Source organism: Choloepus didactylus, chromosome 10 (genome assembly GCF_015220235.1).
Source record: "Choloepus didactylus isolate mChoDid1 chromosome 10, mChoDid1.pri, whole genome shotgun sequence".
In the NCBI taxonomy this organism is placed as follows: Eukaryota; Metazoa; Chordata; class Mammalia; order Pilosa; family Megalonychidae; genus Choloepus; species Choloepus didactylus.
In genome coordinates, this window is record NC_051316.1 from 97,103,811 (window position 1) to 97,121,586 (window position 17,776).

The 17,776-nt window shown below is 37.2% G+C and overlaps 1 protein-coding gene across 6 annotated transcripts in view; it reads left to right on the plus strand.

The window, feature by feature from the left end:
- The window catches only part of NR6A1 (nuclear receptor subfamily 6 group A member 1), a 280,389-nt gene that overhangs the window by 18,056 nt on the left and 244,557 nt on the right, over positions 1-17,776 (plus strand). For 5 of the 6 annotated variants that reach the window (XM_037850708.1, XM_037850709.1, XM_037850705.1 and 2 more), the window contains exon 2: positions 15,904-15,945. The exons of the other annotated variant lie outside the window; for it this stretch is intronic. In XM_037850708.1, coding sequence (XP_037706636.1) covers positions 15,904-15,945 — 42 coding nt within the window. The remainder of the gene's footprint in view (positions 1-15,903; positions 15,946-17,776) is intronic. 6 annotated transcript variants of the gene reach the window in all.

A 17,776-nucleotide genomic window follows, 5' to 3' on the forward strand; every position in this document is an offset into this window, starting at 1 on the left:
AAACCTACGTCTCACTTCCTGTTACAAGTTCCATGTAATTATGGTATTTGCACGAACTGTGCAAGTTAAATTGTTTAGGAAATATAGATCTTGCACCAACCAAACATCTCTTCCCTTGTTCTCACATGGAATTTGAAGTATTGTCCTTTACCCTTGGCCCGATTTGCCCTGGTCCTAACCACATCTACTTCATTCGTATCTCTAGTTGAAGTCTGGATTCTTGGAATATTTTTAAATGCTTTTTCTTTGTACCATTTAAAGTCCTCAGTAGACGCCTCACATTGGGAAGCACTGACAGGTGATGGTGAGCTCCTTTTATAGATGAGTAAAATGAGTCTTAGAGGGGAGAAATGTGTCCAGAATTGAGCCCCTAATCCCATAGTCTTGATGGCTTATGCGCTGCTCTGCTTTCGCTTTCCACCATTTCTCCTTTTTCTTCCTCTCCCTCACCCACCCCCCTGTCCCTTTTGTCTTCCTCTTCCTTCCCACCTCCCTTCTCCTTCCTCTTCTCCTCCTCTGGGAGAATTTGGCTGATGTCAAGGTAGTGTAGGGAAATTTTTAGATGCATTTTCCTGCTCAACCCCCTCCCCCCCACTTAACTGCCATGAAGTTTTCATCTTAAACTCAAGTCTTTCTCCCAGCATTGCATTTCTAGATGTTGGGTCTAAAATATACAGTAATTTTGTAAGCACTTGTACCTCTAACATATTAAATGTGTTGAAATAACTGTAAAGACATCATAAACCTTCATGACTCCTTATTCGATAATGTTGGGAAAGTGAGTTTGAAAAATATATTGCAGCAGTTTTTGAAATGTCTCAAGTTCATTAAAAGGCAGTTTCTTTGATTTTATTGTCTTTTGTAATTTTCTAATTTACATTTGCAATAATTATAAATTTAATTAACATTTTATTACCTTATGTTACAGTGGAAACAATAGAAACCTGATGTAACTTTACCATAATTGTAGCCTAGATTATAATTTGAAGTTTTAAAATTCCATTCTTTTAAGAAAGCAGATAATTTAAATTTTACTTTGATTTTTATTTATCTTTTAGTGTCTTTAAAAATTCTTCCAAGAAACATTTTGCACTTTGAAAGAAATTGTTAGGAATTTTCTTAGAAGTTACAATTATGATGACATGCAGACCTAAAGACAGAATAGTTTTTTTCAATCAAGGGGCTTACTTTGTGAATTGATTTTCCTATGTCTAATTTATTGTACTTGGTCTATGTTAGGCATATCTTTGCATATTTACTGTGGATTCTTGATAAATAATCTGGCATAATCTATTCCTAATAGGTCTCTAATTCTGGGCTAGGCTGGTAGTATGGTGGGCCAAACTTGACTTAATTGATTTCTTTAAAAAAGAGTTTATTGTGGCAGCCTAAGTAAAACATAAAAGTTACCATTTTCACCATTTTCAGTGTACAATTCCATGGCATTAATTACATTTACAATGTTGTATTTAATTGATATTTTAACAAAATTTCCCTAATACTTGGCATAAATCAAAATATATAATTTATTTTTCTTTGGCAGTTTATACCCAGTTTCAATCCAAGGCTTAACCGAGGTTAGGTAGATTTGTCAGCATGCCTTGGTATGAAGTAGCAAAGACTTCAACCCAGGAGTCTGAAATTTTATAACCAAGCTCATATGTACTGTATTTAGAGGAATTTTACCACTTAAAATTGTAGATCACAAAACAAGAACTTATTTACTCTATCTTGGAGCGGACATTGAACTGTTTGTATTCTTCCTGCTAAAAAGAAAAGTTTTTGTCCAAACTGATTACTTAGCTGAATTGTGATTTAGCAACTCCATTAATGTGCAAAATGAGCTTAATTAGTACTTGGGTTGTGACCCCTGTCTTTCTCTGAAAATTTTGTAGTTAATGGTTTGCCTTTTTTCTTAAACTGAAATTTATTCGGTGTTCACTGTGTGCTGAATACTTTATGTGCAGGGATCTTACAAGGAGAGTAACATTATTATTGTCGTTTTGCAGATGGAATAACTGAGAGCAGTTAAGTGACTTGGCCGAGGGTTCACTGGTAGGGGTGGGATTCACATCTAAGTCTCTTTGACTCCAGGACTCATACTGGGAATCTCAGTACCAGTTCTGATAGAGGAGGACCTTAAGGAATGTTTTTAAGTTTGTACCTTAAGGAGTTTACTAGGGTATGTTTAAGAGCTACAGATTTAGGAGAAATTGCTTTAATGGCGGATACAATAATTAAAACCAAATTCAGAGTAATGTTCCCCCCATTTTTAGCCTGGGACAGGTGTGCTCTTTAAAAATTGCTTGTTTAAAAATCTTAACTTTTTTATTTTGTTTTAACTTGTCATTTTTTTTTTTTTTTTTTTTTCAAGATAACTTTATACGTTTCCAAGGAGGTGAATGAAGTCCGGAGCTAATTTGTAGTGTTGGAGAAAGATGCTGATGTGGGGTTTAGGGCAGAGCCTTGCCAACAGGAAGGCAAAGAAGCAAAGAACCCCTTGCTTAAATGCTGGCCCCAGGCATGTGATGCAGAAGCAGATCTCTCTGCATGGAATGGGAGGGAATTCTAATACTTAATACTTTTTAGGAAATAAAGCAGAAGAACATTAGGCTATTTAAATACTATTTGGAGAACAAGGGGGGAGGAGTGAATAAAATGAACTAAAAACATGATGGCTGTAACATGGTAGGGACTGTAAGTAACCAATAAGTCTACAGAGCTTCAATATCCAGGTCAGCTTGTATTTCAGTCAGTCTGCCCTGTTGACCTTACAAATATGCTGTTCTACGTGGAATATGACTCCCGGGGAGGAATGTAGACCCGGCATCGTGGGACGGAGAACATCTTCTTGACCAAAAGGGGGATGTGAAAGGAAATGAAATAAGCTTCAGTGGCAGAGAGATTCCAAAACGAGCCGAGAGGTCACTCTGGTGGGCACTCTTACGCACACTTTAGACAACCCTTTTTAGGTTCTAAAGAATTGGGGTAGCTGGTGGTGGATACCTGAAACTATCAAACTACAACCCAGAACCCATGAATCTCGAAGACAGTTGTATAAAAATGTAGCTTATGAGGGGTGTCAATGGGATTGGGAAAGCCATAAGGACCACACTCCACTTTGTCTAGTTTATGGATGGATGAGTAGAAAAATAGGGGAAGCAAACAAACAGACAAAGGTACCTAGTGTTCTTTTTTACTTCAATTGCTCTTTTTCACTCTAATTATTATTCTTGTTATTTTTGTGTGTGTGCTAATGAAGGTGTCAGGGATTGATTTAGGTGATGAATGTACAACTATGTAAGGGTACTGTAAACAATCGAAAGTACAATTTGTTTTGTATGACTGCGTGGTATGTGAATATATCTCAATAAAATGATTATTAAAAAAAAAAAAAAAAAAAAAAAAAAAAAAAAAAGAAAAATAGGGGAAGGAAACAAACAGACAAAGGTACCCAGTGTTCTTTTTTACTTCAATTGCTCTTTTTCACTCTAATTTTTATTCTTGTTATTTTTGTGTGTGTGCTAATGAAGGTGTCAGGGATTGATTTAGGTGATGAATGTACAACTATGTAATGGTACTGTAAACAATCGAAAGTACGATTTGTTTTGTATGACTGCGTGGTATGTGAATATATCTCAATAAAATGATGATTAAAAAAAACAAGAAAAAAAAACAAATATGCTGTTCTAAATTTACATCTTTAGCCAATGTTTGCTTCAAAATTATGGTTATGTTGACTTATTTAGGAATGTGAGGCATATTCAGAGGGAGGATTGCTAATGTCAGATCAGAATACCTGTATATCAAATAATGATTTCTTAATCTGGGAGTCCATATGCTCTCAGTATTTCAGTTAGTTTTGAGATATAGGGAAGTAAGAGTGCTGACATTTACATGTATGCTAAGGATTGCCATGATAATATTAGAAGAGGGTCTTTCCCTCTAAGCCAGTGGAATTTAGAACAGGCACTAAGAACTATAAGGAAGCATGTTAGCACACAAGTAGAGTAGTGATTTTAGTGGGTCTAGGGCAGAGTGGGCATCTGTAGCTCTTAAACATACCCTAGTCATTTATTTCATTGGTGCAGTGTCTAATATCTGAATGATTGACCCAGAGGCCAATTTTCCTATGAATGCTGTAGCCTCATCAAGGAGCCACCATTTCAATAATAGCACTGAGTGACGACTTAATAAAAGGTCCTCTTCTTTAAGTGTGCACAGAGTGGAACAGTTTCCCTAGAGTTGCTGCAAAGTGGTTTATATTTTTTAATCAAGAAGTCTCTCTCCCAAGTGCAATTATATTTGTGTTTTGGAGGCTAAAGATCAGAATGACCAATTATAAAATAATGGTTAACACTTATTGAATACTTGCTATGTGTCAGCTACTGTTCTATGTGTTTTATGCTTATTATTTCATTTAATCCTCACAGCAGCCCTACGAAGTATACGTATTGTTCACATTTTTATATCCGGGAAATGTTGAAGCCTTTGGTACCATGGTTCGTATTTAAGTCTCAGAGAGATGCTACAAATGTTACTCCCTTTACCCAATTTCTTCCTTCTGTAAAATGGGGGTTAGGATGGGAGGGGAGAGTTTAGGAGTGATTTATAAGTTCCCTTCTAGTTTAAAAAAAAAAAAAAATCTAAGAATCTTGGCAGCTCCTTAAGGGTTCCTCAGATGTTAACACTCTATGATTTCCCCCCTCTAATATACATAACTGCAACTTTTGATAGATTCATGGACTTTAGAACTGAAAGAGATCCTAAGAACATTGTCCAAATGTTCTTTTACTAAAGAGAAAATTGAAGCACAAGGGAGGTAGGTAGGTCACTCAGCGCTATACAAATAGCTTATTAGTACCGAGGAAGGCTTAGTGTTGAGGTGTCTTGCTTCCTTAGTATATCACTTTATTGATGTCTCAATGTTAGGAAATTGCTTTAACATCAAAGTTGGTATAGGCTTTTTAATCTTGTTATTAAGAATTAGAGTTTGGAAGTAGGGATTTTTATACTACCCTTTTCAAAACACAGGGAATTTCCCTGTGTCAGGGAAATAAGTTTGCAAAAAGTAGCTAAAATGGCTCTTTTCATATGTTGGATTTGTTTGTTTTTGTAATTTACAATCATGAATATCATATAAAGAGTTGGAAAGGGGGAAACAACAGAGGAGTTTGAGTGGATTGGGAAATCTAAATTCTAGGAAACAGGAGACAAAAGGTGGCAGGGAAAAACAGTTATAATAGTCTAGGACTCCAGGGCAATTAGAAGGCTGGAACTAGGTCTGTGGAGATGAATGAAAATGCCCAGGTGACTAATTAGATTGATTGGGGTGGGGAGTTGAGGGAGGATTTCAGGTAAAGTGGGAGCCTAGGAGGAGTCTCTGGGGATCTCTGGCTTGGGGGGATGAGAGTTGGGGGATAAGAGTTGGTGGTACTTGAGACCTGAGAGGAGAACACAGGAGAAACAGATTCCAAAGAGAAAATAGGTTCAGTTTTGAGATCTTGAATTTTATGGAATGTATGGGCTATCCCTGTAGATAGTTACACCAGGTCTGTGGTTCAGGAGAGCAGTTTTATCTGGAATTGAAAGTTTGGGATTCATCAGTTGCGAAGTGTAGGTGAAGCCATGTGTGTGAATGAGACTACCTAAACCAGGATGAATGAGTTGTGTGTGTGCCAGGATAGGCTTCTCTTTTCTTGCCCTTGACTTCATTTAGGAAAGAATATGTCAAATATGGTGTTACAGGTCCCCCCAAAAAGTATGTTAAAGTCCTAACAGTACCCCCCCCACCCCATGAATATGACATTGTTTGGAAATAGGGTCTTTGAGGATGTGATTAGTTAAGATAAGGCCAAACTGGTGGATTAGGGTAAATCCTAACCGAATGTGATGAATGTGTTTACAAGAAAAGGAAATTTGTTCACAGAGCCAAAGAGAGGAGAATGCCATGTGAAGACAGAGGCAGAAATTGGAGTAATGCATTTACAAGCCAAGGAACACCAAGGGTTGCCCACAAACACCAGAAGCTAGAAAAAGTGAGGAAGGATTCTCCTCCATAGGTTTCTTGAAGGAGCATGGCCCACCCTGCTGACAGCTCGATTTCAGACTTCCATGAGACAATAAATTTCTGTTGTTTTAAACCACCCTGTATCAGTCAGGGTTCTCTAGGGAAACAGAACCAACAGGAGATATCTGTAAATATTATGAGATTTTACAAACGTGTCTCATATAACGAGTCCTAATTCTATAGGGCAGGCTGCAAGCTGACAACTCTGATGAAGGTTTTTGCTGAATTCCCCAGGAGAAGCTGGCTGGCTGAAGTAGGATGAAAATTTTCTCTTCTGACTGCTGAAGTCATCACTCCTCTTTTTAAAGCCTTCAGCTGGTTGGGTTAAACATCTCTCATTGCTGAAGACACTTTCCTTAGTTGATTGTAGATGTAATTAACCTTAAATGTAATCAACTTACTGATGATTTAAGTCCACAAACTGTCCTCACAGTAATAGGCCAGTGCTTGCTTCACCAAATAACTGGGCACCATTACCTGGCCAGTATGACAGACACATGGACCTAACCATCTCACACCTAGTTTACGGTAGGCAAACTCTTAGGCAGCCCCAGGAAACGAATACACAGAGCCTGTGTAATCCTCATCTGTTAGAATATGACCATCTCTGAGGGAAATATTTCCAACAGTGGTTAAGAATATCCCAAAGATATGCATGCATACTGAATATTATTGGCACTCAGTCTATCTGTATTAACATGCTCCCTTTCCTCCCTGGCTAGCCTGATTCAAGTGCCACATTTGCCATTAAGTCTTCTTTGGTTCCCCCTAAGAATAAATAAGTGCTGTTTGTCCACTGCTGTTAATGTCTCCATTAGAGTATTTACTTTATAATTCCTTGTATCCAGTGTTCTATCTTCCCTTCTAGATTGCCAGAATCTGGGGATAGCCAGCTTTATTCATCTTTGTATCCCTTATGTAATCTGGCACAGTGCCCTATGCTATATGTTGAAAACATTAGTTGAATATTTGTTGAATTTAGCTTTAAAATGTAGTAAAGTTTAGAACCTAAATAAAAGCAGGTGTGCCCCTCCACCCCCAATCCTGTTTGTGGAATGTCCTATTTTTGTAGTGCTATAAGCATATGTTGGTTGTTGCTCTTCTTCATTGGGTTTGAACAGTTTTTAAAAGTTTCTTTTGGGATTATTTTATAGGTGTGATTAACTAGCTTTGCTTTAGATTTGAAAGATTCTGGAGTGAAAGGTTAAAGATGTTATATCTCTTTGTTGCCACACAATGGATTTTTCAAGCTGGGAGATGGGAGATGGTACTGAGCTTTAGGCATTAATGACTAACTAGTATGTCAGAAAGATTAGTGCCTAGAATGGTGTTTCTAATAAGATAGTCATTTTAAAGTCATTTAGAGAATGTTGGTAGTCCCCCCTCCCCCCTTCAGTTGAAGTGGTTGATTTTCTGGAGTTCAGTCAAATCGTTTTGTTCTTAGGATTTTTTTAATGTGCATGTTTCTGTTTATAAAAACAATGTATTTTCTTTCGGGAAAGCAGAATGGAGAAAAAATAATCAGCCATAATGCCCACTTTAGAGATAGATAATCACTGGGAAAAAATAGACTATAATGTGCTTTTCATATATATATATAGTTATATATATATAAAATACATATGTGTTAGAATATCGCTGAACTCATTCTGGGAGTACAGTTTTATATCATGTTTTTTCATATGGCATTTGCCCATTTTTTAAATAAACTCTGAATAACATTTATAATGTTCACAAAATACTCCATTGAATAGGTGTACCATAATTTAATTAAATCTTTTCCTGTGGCTAAAAATTTAAATATTTTTAGGCTGTTTGCAGTTGAATTGTTTTATTTCTGACCCCCTTTTTTTGGGATAGCTTTCAAGGATTGATCCAAAGGGACAAACATGTTCAAGGCCCTTGATGCATCCATGTTGTTCCATTTTTATGTCGGGGTTTTCAAAGAGAATAAGGAAAAGGTACACTCTACTCCTTTTGGGGATTCTCTTCAGTTGCATCTGCTCCTCACTAATGGATTTCTGAACAGAGCTGGCTTCTACTGTTCCATCAAACCATCTGTTGAGGTTGATGGTATAGGGCATTTTCTGGAATGACCTTAAAAGGCCTCTGACCATCTTCAAACAAAGTCCTTAGACTGTAAAACTCTTCTTTAGTCTTTGAAATGACAATGAGCAAAAAAAATTTCCCCCACTCTTTCTTACCCTTGTTGGGAGCAACTTACTTAAAAATTTTCAAAAGAAGTTATTTATTTGTTTATTTATAACTTTATACTTTGGTTTGATCTGGATGGTGAAGTTGCTCTAGTTGCTTCTGACATGGGCATCTTGGATTATTAAAGAAGGGACTTTGTTAATAGGCTCACCTCAGGTGTGGTATTTTCTTTTGAACTCTGAGGCCCTGCTATTCTGGGAGTGTCAGGGTTTGCTCTTTGAAATAACACCAAATTCCCTTCTATCTGGATTTGCAAAACATGCACCAGGCAAACATGGAGTTTTGTTAAACTGCTCTGAGTAGAAGTTCTCTTGTTTTAACTTTTGTGATTCTTTCTATGTAATAGAATACAATAATATCTTTAAACCCATAGTAGGAATAATAGTAGCTATTTAAAGAGGGATAATAGTAGCTACATTGTAAGGTTGTTGTAAGAATTCAGTATTAATTTCATGTAAGGCACCAAGCTGATGCCTGGATTCAATAAGTGGCAACTGAATAGATTATTTTATACGTTTTCTTGTATGTGTGCATTTTGAAATTGCTTTAGCCTCCAAGCTGAATGAAGAATTAATTAACAACCCTTTTGTTCCTCCAAAGAGAGAACCAGAAATTTTAAGTGAATAATGTCAGAGGATCATCAAGACATGCAGTTTTCTGAGAAAAGCCTGTACTACATTTCCATAGAAACACTAATGACCTCTGGCTCATCAAACCAAATTGCCTTCCTAAACTGTTTTCACCTTCAGATTCTGTAGCCACAGCCTCGAAGCTTGTACTGTTTTTATTTTTAAAAAATGTTTTAAAATTGAAATGCCAATAATCTTAGGCTGGCTTTTCTGCCTTTGGTCTGGTTTCAAGGCTGTAACTACAAAGCTAGAAGCCTGGAAAACTGTATGAAAGGTGATGTAGGTTGATCAGATGGAAGTTATTAATGTTTCCATAAAAGCATAGATACTTCTAATAAACTGCATTTAAGCTGAGCAAATATATGGGCATAATAGGTTATATAATTGAGAATCCTTGGCCTTTTTTGCCCCTAAGATTTCATGTTAAGAAAATGACATTAGGAAAAGGGCATTGTTTTCAAAATGTGACCTTGACATTTGTAGATGGAGAAACGGAAATACGAAGCTTTGCCAGCCAGATTTTGCTGTGCTGACTTGTGGTGCTATGTCCCTGCATTCAAAAGCATTTTTTGTTATTCTTGAGTATGGTTTGTCAGGTGGCCTATGAGAAACAAAAGCTAATGGCCCTAGTGGCACCCCACTTACTGGATAGAAAAGCATGAGGCAGATGTGAATTTAATACTCAGCCAATCCAAAGAAAAGTGTTCCTGTATCTGCCTGGGTCTGGAACCAACTTACAGGCTGCTAACCTGGCTGTAAAGTAGACCATGGTCTGGCTAGCTAATGTTTGTTACAAAAACTAAGCTATTTTCCTTCTTAGATATACCCAAACCATTCATTGTACCAAAAAGAGCCTAGAAGGTAGAGCTGGGGGAGATCCCTGAATAAAATGGGAACTGTTCCTAAAATTTGAGGGGCTGTGAACAGTTTGGCTTGTGTACGTTGGATGTAGAGAGGTCTTAAAAAAAGAAAAAGTTGAACAAAAACAAAAAGCAAACTTGAGCTTTTAGTTTTGTGTTTGAAATTTCAGAGCCACTATTGAAGTAGTCAGAGTTGAGCTGGTGTGACAAACTTCCTAGGTTGTATACCTATATTTCCTTTCCCTAGTGAGTCTCTATTACCTATTGGATAAAAGCCAAAAACCTAATGTATGACACCTAAAGCCCTTTATGATATAGTTTTGCTGGGGCTCTAGCTAAAGGAAATTACTAGGTGACATTTTCTTTCCTCGCTGTTCATGCCTTTCACATGCTGCTTTCTCTGAATGTTTCCTTCTCAAATAGCACCGTTTGTCTGATGAATGCCTATCCTCTCGCCATGCCCCTGGCCCCAGGGTTGCGCTTCTGCTCCCTCACTAATATTGCTCTTGGCCACCAAGCACTTTCTCTAAGCCAGGCACTAACCTAAGCTTGTTACCGCATCAAATCCTCGCAACAGTCTACACATGAGAAAATTGGCTCAGCGGGGTGAAGTTACTTTTTAATTTTTTTTATTTTGAAATAAATTCAAACTTACAGGAACAGTTGCAAAAACAATACAAACCCCATACACAGAACTCCAGCATACCCTGACCCCTTCCCCCGATACCCTGATCCACCAACTTTAACGTCCTGTCACACCACCATTTCTTTCTTTCCCTCCCTCGCTCCCTCTCTCCCTATCTATCATCCATCATCTATTGCTGTCGGTGAAGTTACTTTCAAGCTAAAACAATTGGTAACTGATGGTACCAAGATGCAAACCTACTCTGATATGAAAATTTATGCTCTTACTACTATACACTATTTCCCAGTTCCATCTTGTCCATTTCTCTCCATCTGTCTGTTCTTCCTACTGTTAATTTTCATTTGTTTTGCACCCCTCTAGACTTTCCAATCCCTAACAGTAGGGCCAGTCTTATTCATAACTGTATCTTCTACCCTAGGGACTGCTGCAGTGTAGGAAGGTATTTAATAACATTTGAAGGAATAAGGGCAGTTGTAGGCTAATGGAAATATTTTTCTGATTATGAATGAAGCTTTAATAAATTGCATAGTAAATAACACCAACTTAGGTATTTCCATATTTCATTTTTCTTTAAAGCTGCAACAGAATCCAAAACATGTGGCATAACAGATTTAGGAGGGAAGACTTCTGGTTCTGCATTGTCCAGTACGATAGCCGCTAGCCTCATGTGGTTATTTAAATTAATTAAAAATTAAGTTAAAACTTCATTTCCTCAGTTATACTAGCCACATTCCAGGTGCTCAGTAGCCACATGTGGCTATTGACTACCATATCGGACAGTATAGATATGGAGTGTTTCCATCATTGCAGAAATTTCTGTTGGATAGTGCTGTTTTAGACTTTAAAAGCTGAGAATATCAAAACTGTTATTTTCTCTTAGTTCTTGCTATTTTGGCAAGAAATTCATTGTGGTAGCATTGTGGCTAATACTTTGCCTTTTGGGGAAAGGCTCAAACATTTACTGAGCCTGGGGAGATGCCTTAAGCCTGTGATTGGGCATGTAGTTGGGGCTGAGACAGATCTAACTGAAAGAAGGACACACAGTTTCATTGGGTTCCTAGTCATGATCAGGAGGGACAAGTTGGGTGGGAAACTGATACAAATGACCAGAGCTCCTTAGTCCAGAAAGAACCAGGAATGAATTGTATATCAGTTCAAATCCTGGGTAAAAATTTTTAGCTTATCAGCCTTTGTTGGGTAGCCTGGAAAACAAACCTGAATTCACTGTCATGATGTGGTGTGGGAAACACAGGAGCCTGTGTAAATACAGAAGAGAGGCACCTAGCTAACCAGAGTAGTTTTAAAACTTTTTTAGACCCTTGGGTTTCTTACTTCTAGAAGCCCTGCTTCACTTTATAGCAAGTAAAGATGTACTAAACTCACACATTTAAAACTATATAAAACTTGAATTGCAGTTGACTAGGGGAAATAATGTTATATCTCATATTTAATTTCAAATTGGCAATGTTTTTTTTTTTTTTTTTTTTTTTTTTTCTTTTCCCTTAAAGTTCCCTGAAAAACTAATAGGTTCAGTGGTTTAGTCATTGTGTCTGTAGTACCTAACCCAGACTTGAGTGTGTGGGAGAGGGAAGAGGGAGGATTAGAGGAGACTTGACCTGAATTCTGACATTAGAGTGGTGAGTTAGGGTGGGCTCAGAAGAAGACAGCATGTGCAAAGGAATGGCAACTAAAGAGCATTTTGAATTCATGGAGCTGCAAGGTAGTTCAGTGTGGATGGAGTTTATACTGTTGGGTGGGAATTCAGGTTCTTGAAGCAAGAGTTAAAGTTAAAAGAGGCAGGCAGATCATGAAGGATATGTATGGTTTCTGTTTTGGGAAAAGATGTGATGTTTGATTAGAATTATAGAATGTTAGTTTTTAAGGACTTCACCTTCATTTTCTCTGTGGACTTCTGAGGCTTTGAAATAGACTGAGTGACTGGCAGAGTCCTGATCAGGATACATGTGTCTATTGCACCATGCTGTGTTCCTACAGTCAAATTAAATTAAATTAAAACATTCCTAGAATAATACTTTCTTGCTTTTGTAAAAAACACATTATTGATTACATGCAGCCAGTGTTTCAGGTCTAATTTGTTGAGTGGTATTACCCACAAACCTTTATTTGTTCATGTTTAGGAAAAAAAGTGTTACTCAAAAGCTTATTTAAGATCCTATTGAAGTAAATGTGAACTTTTATAGTCAAATAGTCAAAAAGAGAAAGATTAATGACTCCTCAGTCTTACATAGCCAATCAAAGATTGAGGAGTCACTGATCTTTTTCATTTTGTCAATTGCCTATTGGAAAAAAGCTTGTCAATGGAACTTTTTCTTGTATTAAGAGGACTGTCGGACTTAGAACCATTTATTGATTACTTGGCATAATATTTTTTAAATCTGTTTAATGTATGATATTCTGTAAGACAGGTGGTTTGGAAGGTATATTTAAATATTTATGAGACTTAAGAGTCTCATAAATACTGAACAACTCTGATATCCATTGCCTTTGTATTGAATTTAAATAGAAGACATCTAATTGGTCACATATTGCGGTTTCTTCTAGAATTGGTTTGGATTCCTCTAGCTAGGAATCATTTTGCTAACTAGATCTGGCTGCTGACAATCTGGCGGAGGCTCTGCTTGAGAATGGGAGCCAGATCTGGCCATTCCATTGACTTGTGATCAGGAGCTGTGTGGTTTGTAAGTAGGATTAACATTCTCCATATCTCTTCTAAGCCTCCTGCCTTAGTGATGATCTATGTAAAACCAGAGACATTATTAGCCAGTGCTGTCAAGATTGGATGGAAGGAAGCTAGACATAGTTACTGAATTTTCTATTCAGGTCTCTTTGTGACCCTTGGAGGAATTTGTTTTGGAGCATACATAAAATCCTTCTTTTCTCAGTGGGTAGCAAACATCTGGAATCATCACATCAAGCAGTTTACAGACTGAAATGTAAAAATGTTTGAAGAATCATAGCAAGTGACTAAAGTACCATTAGTGACTTCAGAGTTTCATACCAGGTCTAGGAGGATGATGTCATAAATGGTACAATAGTTACCCTCTTATAATCTGTCTTTGCTGCCACAGCCACAAAACTGGATGGGGTGGACTCTAGGGTTTAGTTAGTAGTTCACATATGTTGAGCTCAAGTAGTGTGTGGGGCCATTACATGCACTATCTCACTTAGTACCTTTAACAACCCAATCAGGTAGGTGCTGTTGTTAACCCCAGTTTACAGCAGGGTTTAAGGTCAATCCTACTTGGACCATATTGATTCAGAGTGAAATTAACAGAATGGTTGTTAGGTGATTAAAAGCAATAGATGTCCTTTGGATGGCTTGTATGGTATGTGAGTAAAACTTTTTTTTTTTTTTTTTAAAGCACTAGATGTCTACTTCAGCTGTTTTTCTTATTTTAGTATTTTCTTTGGTTTTGGGTTATCTTTCCTTTATTTGTATTTGATCTAGTTACTTCGAGTTCAGAATGTTGGTTGCCTTTAGAAGGTGCATTAAGATTTGCCCTTTTTTGAGAACTTTAATATGGTTCTTTAATTTTAATGTCCAAAACCTGAGGCCCAGAATAGGGAGGGAGTGACTTGCCTAAGGTCACATCAGTAAAAGTGGCCTGAGCTAGAAGCTAGGAGAGGTCTAACTTTCCCATTATATCACCTTGCCTTCCCATACTTTTGTCCTGTTTCCTACTATTAATTTATATTAAGTGAATGCTTATTCTCAGTTACACTTCTGGTAGGATGTTCAATATGTAAACCCTATGTAAAGGTGAGTTATTTCCTTGTTGCCTGGCATCTCTCCATTGCTTCTCTGATTCCCATTGCTTTTATAGAGAGAGACTTTAAAGTAGCTCTGAGATGCGCCTTCTCAGGAATTTCAGCCACTTTCAGCAGTTCCCAAACTCTCATGTGCCAGATCAGTCTCCTTATTTAGACCTTTCACACCTTCCAGGCTAGACTAAGATTTTCTGATTCTGTGACTTTCTTCCCTTTCACTGTTATCTGGAGGCAGAGGTAGTGTTTTCTTGTTTAGTTTATCCTGCATCTGAACACCTTCCGTAATGTATCAGAAACTTGCCGGCAGAGAAGGTGGTCCACAGATGGGTAAGTTATGCTCCCTACCTTTGAGAAGCTCACTTTGTAGTGGAGGAGGCAGATATTTAAATAATTCTTTTATCTTTTGGTAATATAGAAAGAGCCTTTACTGTTTTCCATGGTTAACGGTTGGTGGTGATATTTGAGCTGGCTCTTGAAGGTCGAATAGTTGCTCACCAAGTGGAGAAGGCAAAGGAAGTACAGGAAGGCAAGAAAAGATGTGGCATGATCAGAGCAGCCCAGGACTTTAAAAGGATTGTAAAGGACTTTCAAAGTTGTGTTTAAATAGTCTACTTGAATCTCTGTTCTCCCAAATGACTGTTAGTTACTCATCTGGCTTCTGATTTCAATATTTTTGAATTTACCATCAAGATACTATAGTTGATGTTTATTGAATGACTGTTTTGTGCTAGGCTTGTGAGAGGCATAGAGGATACAGCTGTGAACAAGACAGGCCAGATCATCGAATAGTCTAATAATGAAGAAGACATTGAACAAGTAATTCCTTATTGAAGAGAGCTATGAAGGAGAAGCACACATGCTGTAGATAATTATATGTATGAGCCAGGGTTGAGGGATGCAAAGGAAAGCTTTTGGAGGAAATACTTAAAATGAGGATGAGTGAAAGCAAATAGGAGAAAGGAGGCAACCATTCTAGGAAAAAACTTTCGTCAACTATGTGTAGATCATCTATCATTTGTTTGTCATTCACTGTGCTTGATTTTTTTCTCCTGTGTGATAGTTACACACCAATGAGACAGATGTAGTTCAGAGTTTTTGGATCTAAAATGTGCTTCAAGAGGTGTTTATTTCAACTTGAATAGCATACTTACTAATGGAAGAATTGCTTCTATTCATGTATGTGGGTAAAATTCTTCAGCATTCGTGAAAATTTTAATTTACCCTGTTTGATATTTGTTGTAAGCTCACATTTCATATATTTTGCTTTCTTTCAGAAAATAATTAATTGATAACATTAAGTAGAATATGACAGGTATTAAATGAATTGTAATGTTCCTGTGAGTTTTTATTCCAACTAACATTGACATGCTTACTCATAATTACCTGTGCTTTTGTTTACTGGGCTACTGTGTACCAAGGACTATGTTAGGCATTTTATATAGGAATCTCATTCAGTCCTCATTAAAACTCTGTGGTGCATGCTATTGTTAAATCCACTTTTTTTATTAAGATGATGAAATGGAGGCCCAGAGAGGGATACATAGTAGCTAAATGTTAGAGCAAAGATTCAAATCCAGATTTGACTGGAGTCAAATTTTTTTTTCCTACTATGTGATACTCACTTTTTCATGTTTTTGAGTCAAGTTGGAATAATTCACAAACCATAATTTTTTTTTTCCTTTTGTTTTTCCTTAGGATTCTGTCAGGATGAATTGGCAGAGCTTGACCCAGGCACTAGTAAGTTCTGAATGTTCCTTAGTGTTCATTGGTAAGAAGAAGATATGTGAGTATGTGTGTGTATTTGCGCACTCACACACACTTTTAAATGTATAATTTAAAAGGCCTCGATAGGCCTTATTTTATTGACCCTCAGATTTTATTTCACTTTAATATATAATTATGGGGAAGGCATTTACTTTATCTCTAGCTGTGCTTTTATTTTTCTCCTCCTAATATTATTTATTGGCTTGGAGCTGTCCATTTAATGGAAAGTTAGTTTACCAAAAAGTTCTATTTAATACTCACCCCTTTTCCCTGTTCTCTACTTTCTCATGAAACCAATAACAAAAAAATTTGTACTTTCTTACACATACAACCATATACTTAACAATCGCTTCCCTAAACTATTGACTAGTTTGGACATAATTTCTTTGAAAAGAAGGATTGTGATTAGTTTAAAAACTTATAATTGATCATCTTTGTACCACAGTTTAATTTGTGAAGCACTTTCATCTACATTCTTAAAGTTAAGGTATCAGAGTGACCATTTTAAGGTCTAATTAAATGATGCTTTTGAGGACTAAATTTTTTTTAATTAAATTCAGTTTTATTGAGATATATTCACATACCATACATTCATCCATGGTGTACAGTCCACTGTTCATAGTACCATCATATAGTTGTGCATTCATCATCCCAATCTATTTTTGAACATTTTCCTTACACCAGAAAGAATAATAATAAGAATAAAAAATAAAAGTAAAAAGGAATACCCAAATCGCCCGCCCACCTATTTTTCATTTAGTTTTTGTCCCTATTTTTCTACTCATCTGTCCATACACTGGATAAAGGGAGTGCGATCCACAAAGTTTTCACAATCACAGTCATCCCTTGTAAGCTACATTGTTATACAGTCATCTTCAAGAGTTGATGGGTTGGAGTTTGATAGTTTCAGGTATTTACTTCTAGGTATTCCAATACATTAAAACCTAAAAAGGATTCTCTATAATAGTGCGTGAGAATGTCCACCAGAGTGACCTCTTGATTCCATTTGAAATCTCTCTGCCACTGAAACTTTATTTCGTTTCATTTTGCGTCCCCCTTTTGGTCAAGAAGATGTTCTCAATCTCACAATGCTGGGTCCAGATTCATCCCTGGGAGTCATATCCTGCGTTACCAGGGAGATTTATATCCCTGGGGGTCAGGTCCCACCTAGGGGGGAGGGCAGTGAGTTCACCTGCCGAGGTGGCTTAGCTAGAGAGAGAGAGGGCCACATCTGAGCAACAAAGAGGTACTCAGGGGGGGACACTTAGACACAATTATAGGCAGGTTTAGCCTCTCCTTTGCAGTAATGAGCTTCATAAGGGCAAGCCCTAAGATAGAGTGCTCGACATACCAAACCGTCAGGAGGACTAGATCTTGACCGTAGATAAACTTGTGTTTCCAGTGCTCCCAAAATGTGTCATGCATCATTCTGGGACATTGTTATGATTGTTAGAAATAGAACACGGGAATATCTAGTATATACAGACCTCATTTTACTATTATGCCAAAAAGTCAGAAGATGATAATTTAGATCAGGAATCCATGATATGGTCAGAGTTATTTTTCTGGTTTAGACATTTTTGGGTTATGGAGCTGGATGTTTGTCACCAATTTGCTGCAGAAGTAAGGGATAAAGCTTGGATTCCTGCCATCCCAGCTAATATCAGCTCACCATAGGTGTGGACCTTCTCACATATATTTTCCCCATATACCTTACATAGTACAGACACATTCATGTTTTTCCACTAATACTTATTACTTGAGAGACAAAACAAGTCCCACAATACTTATCAAACACCAGGGA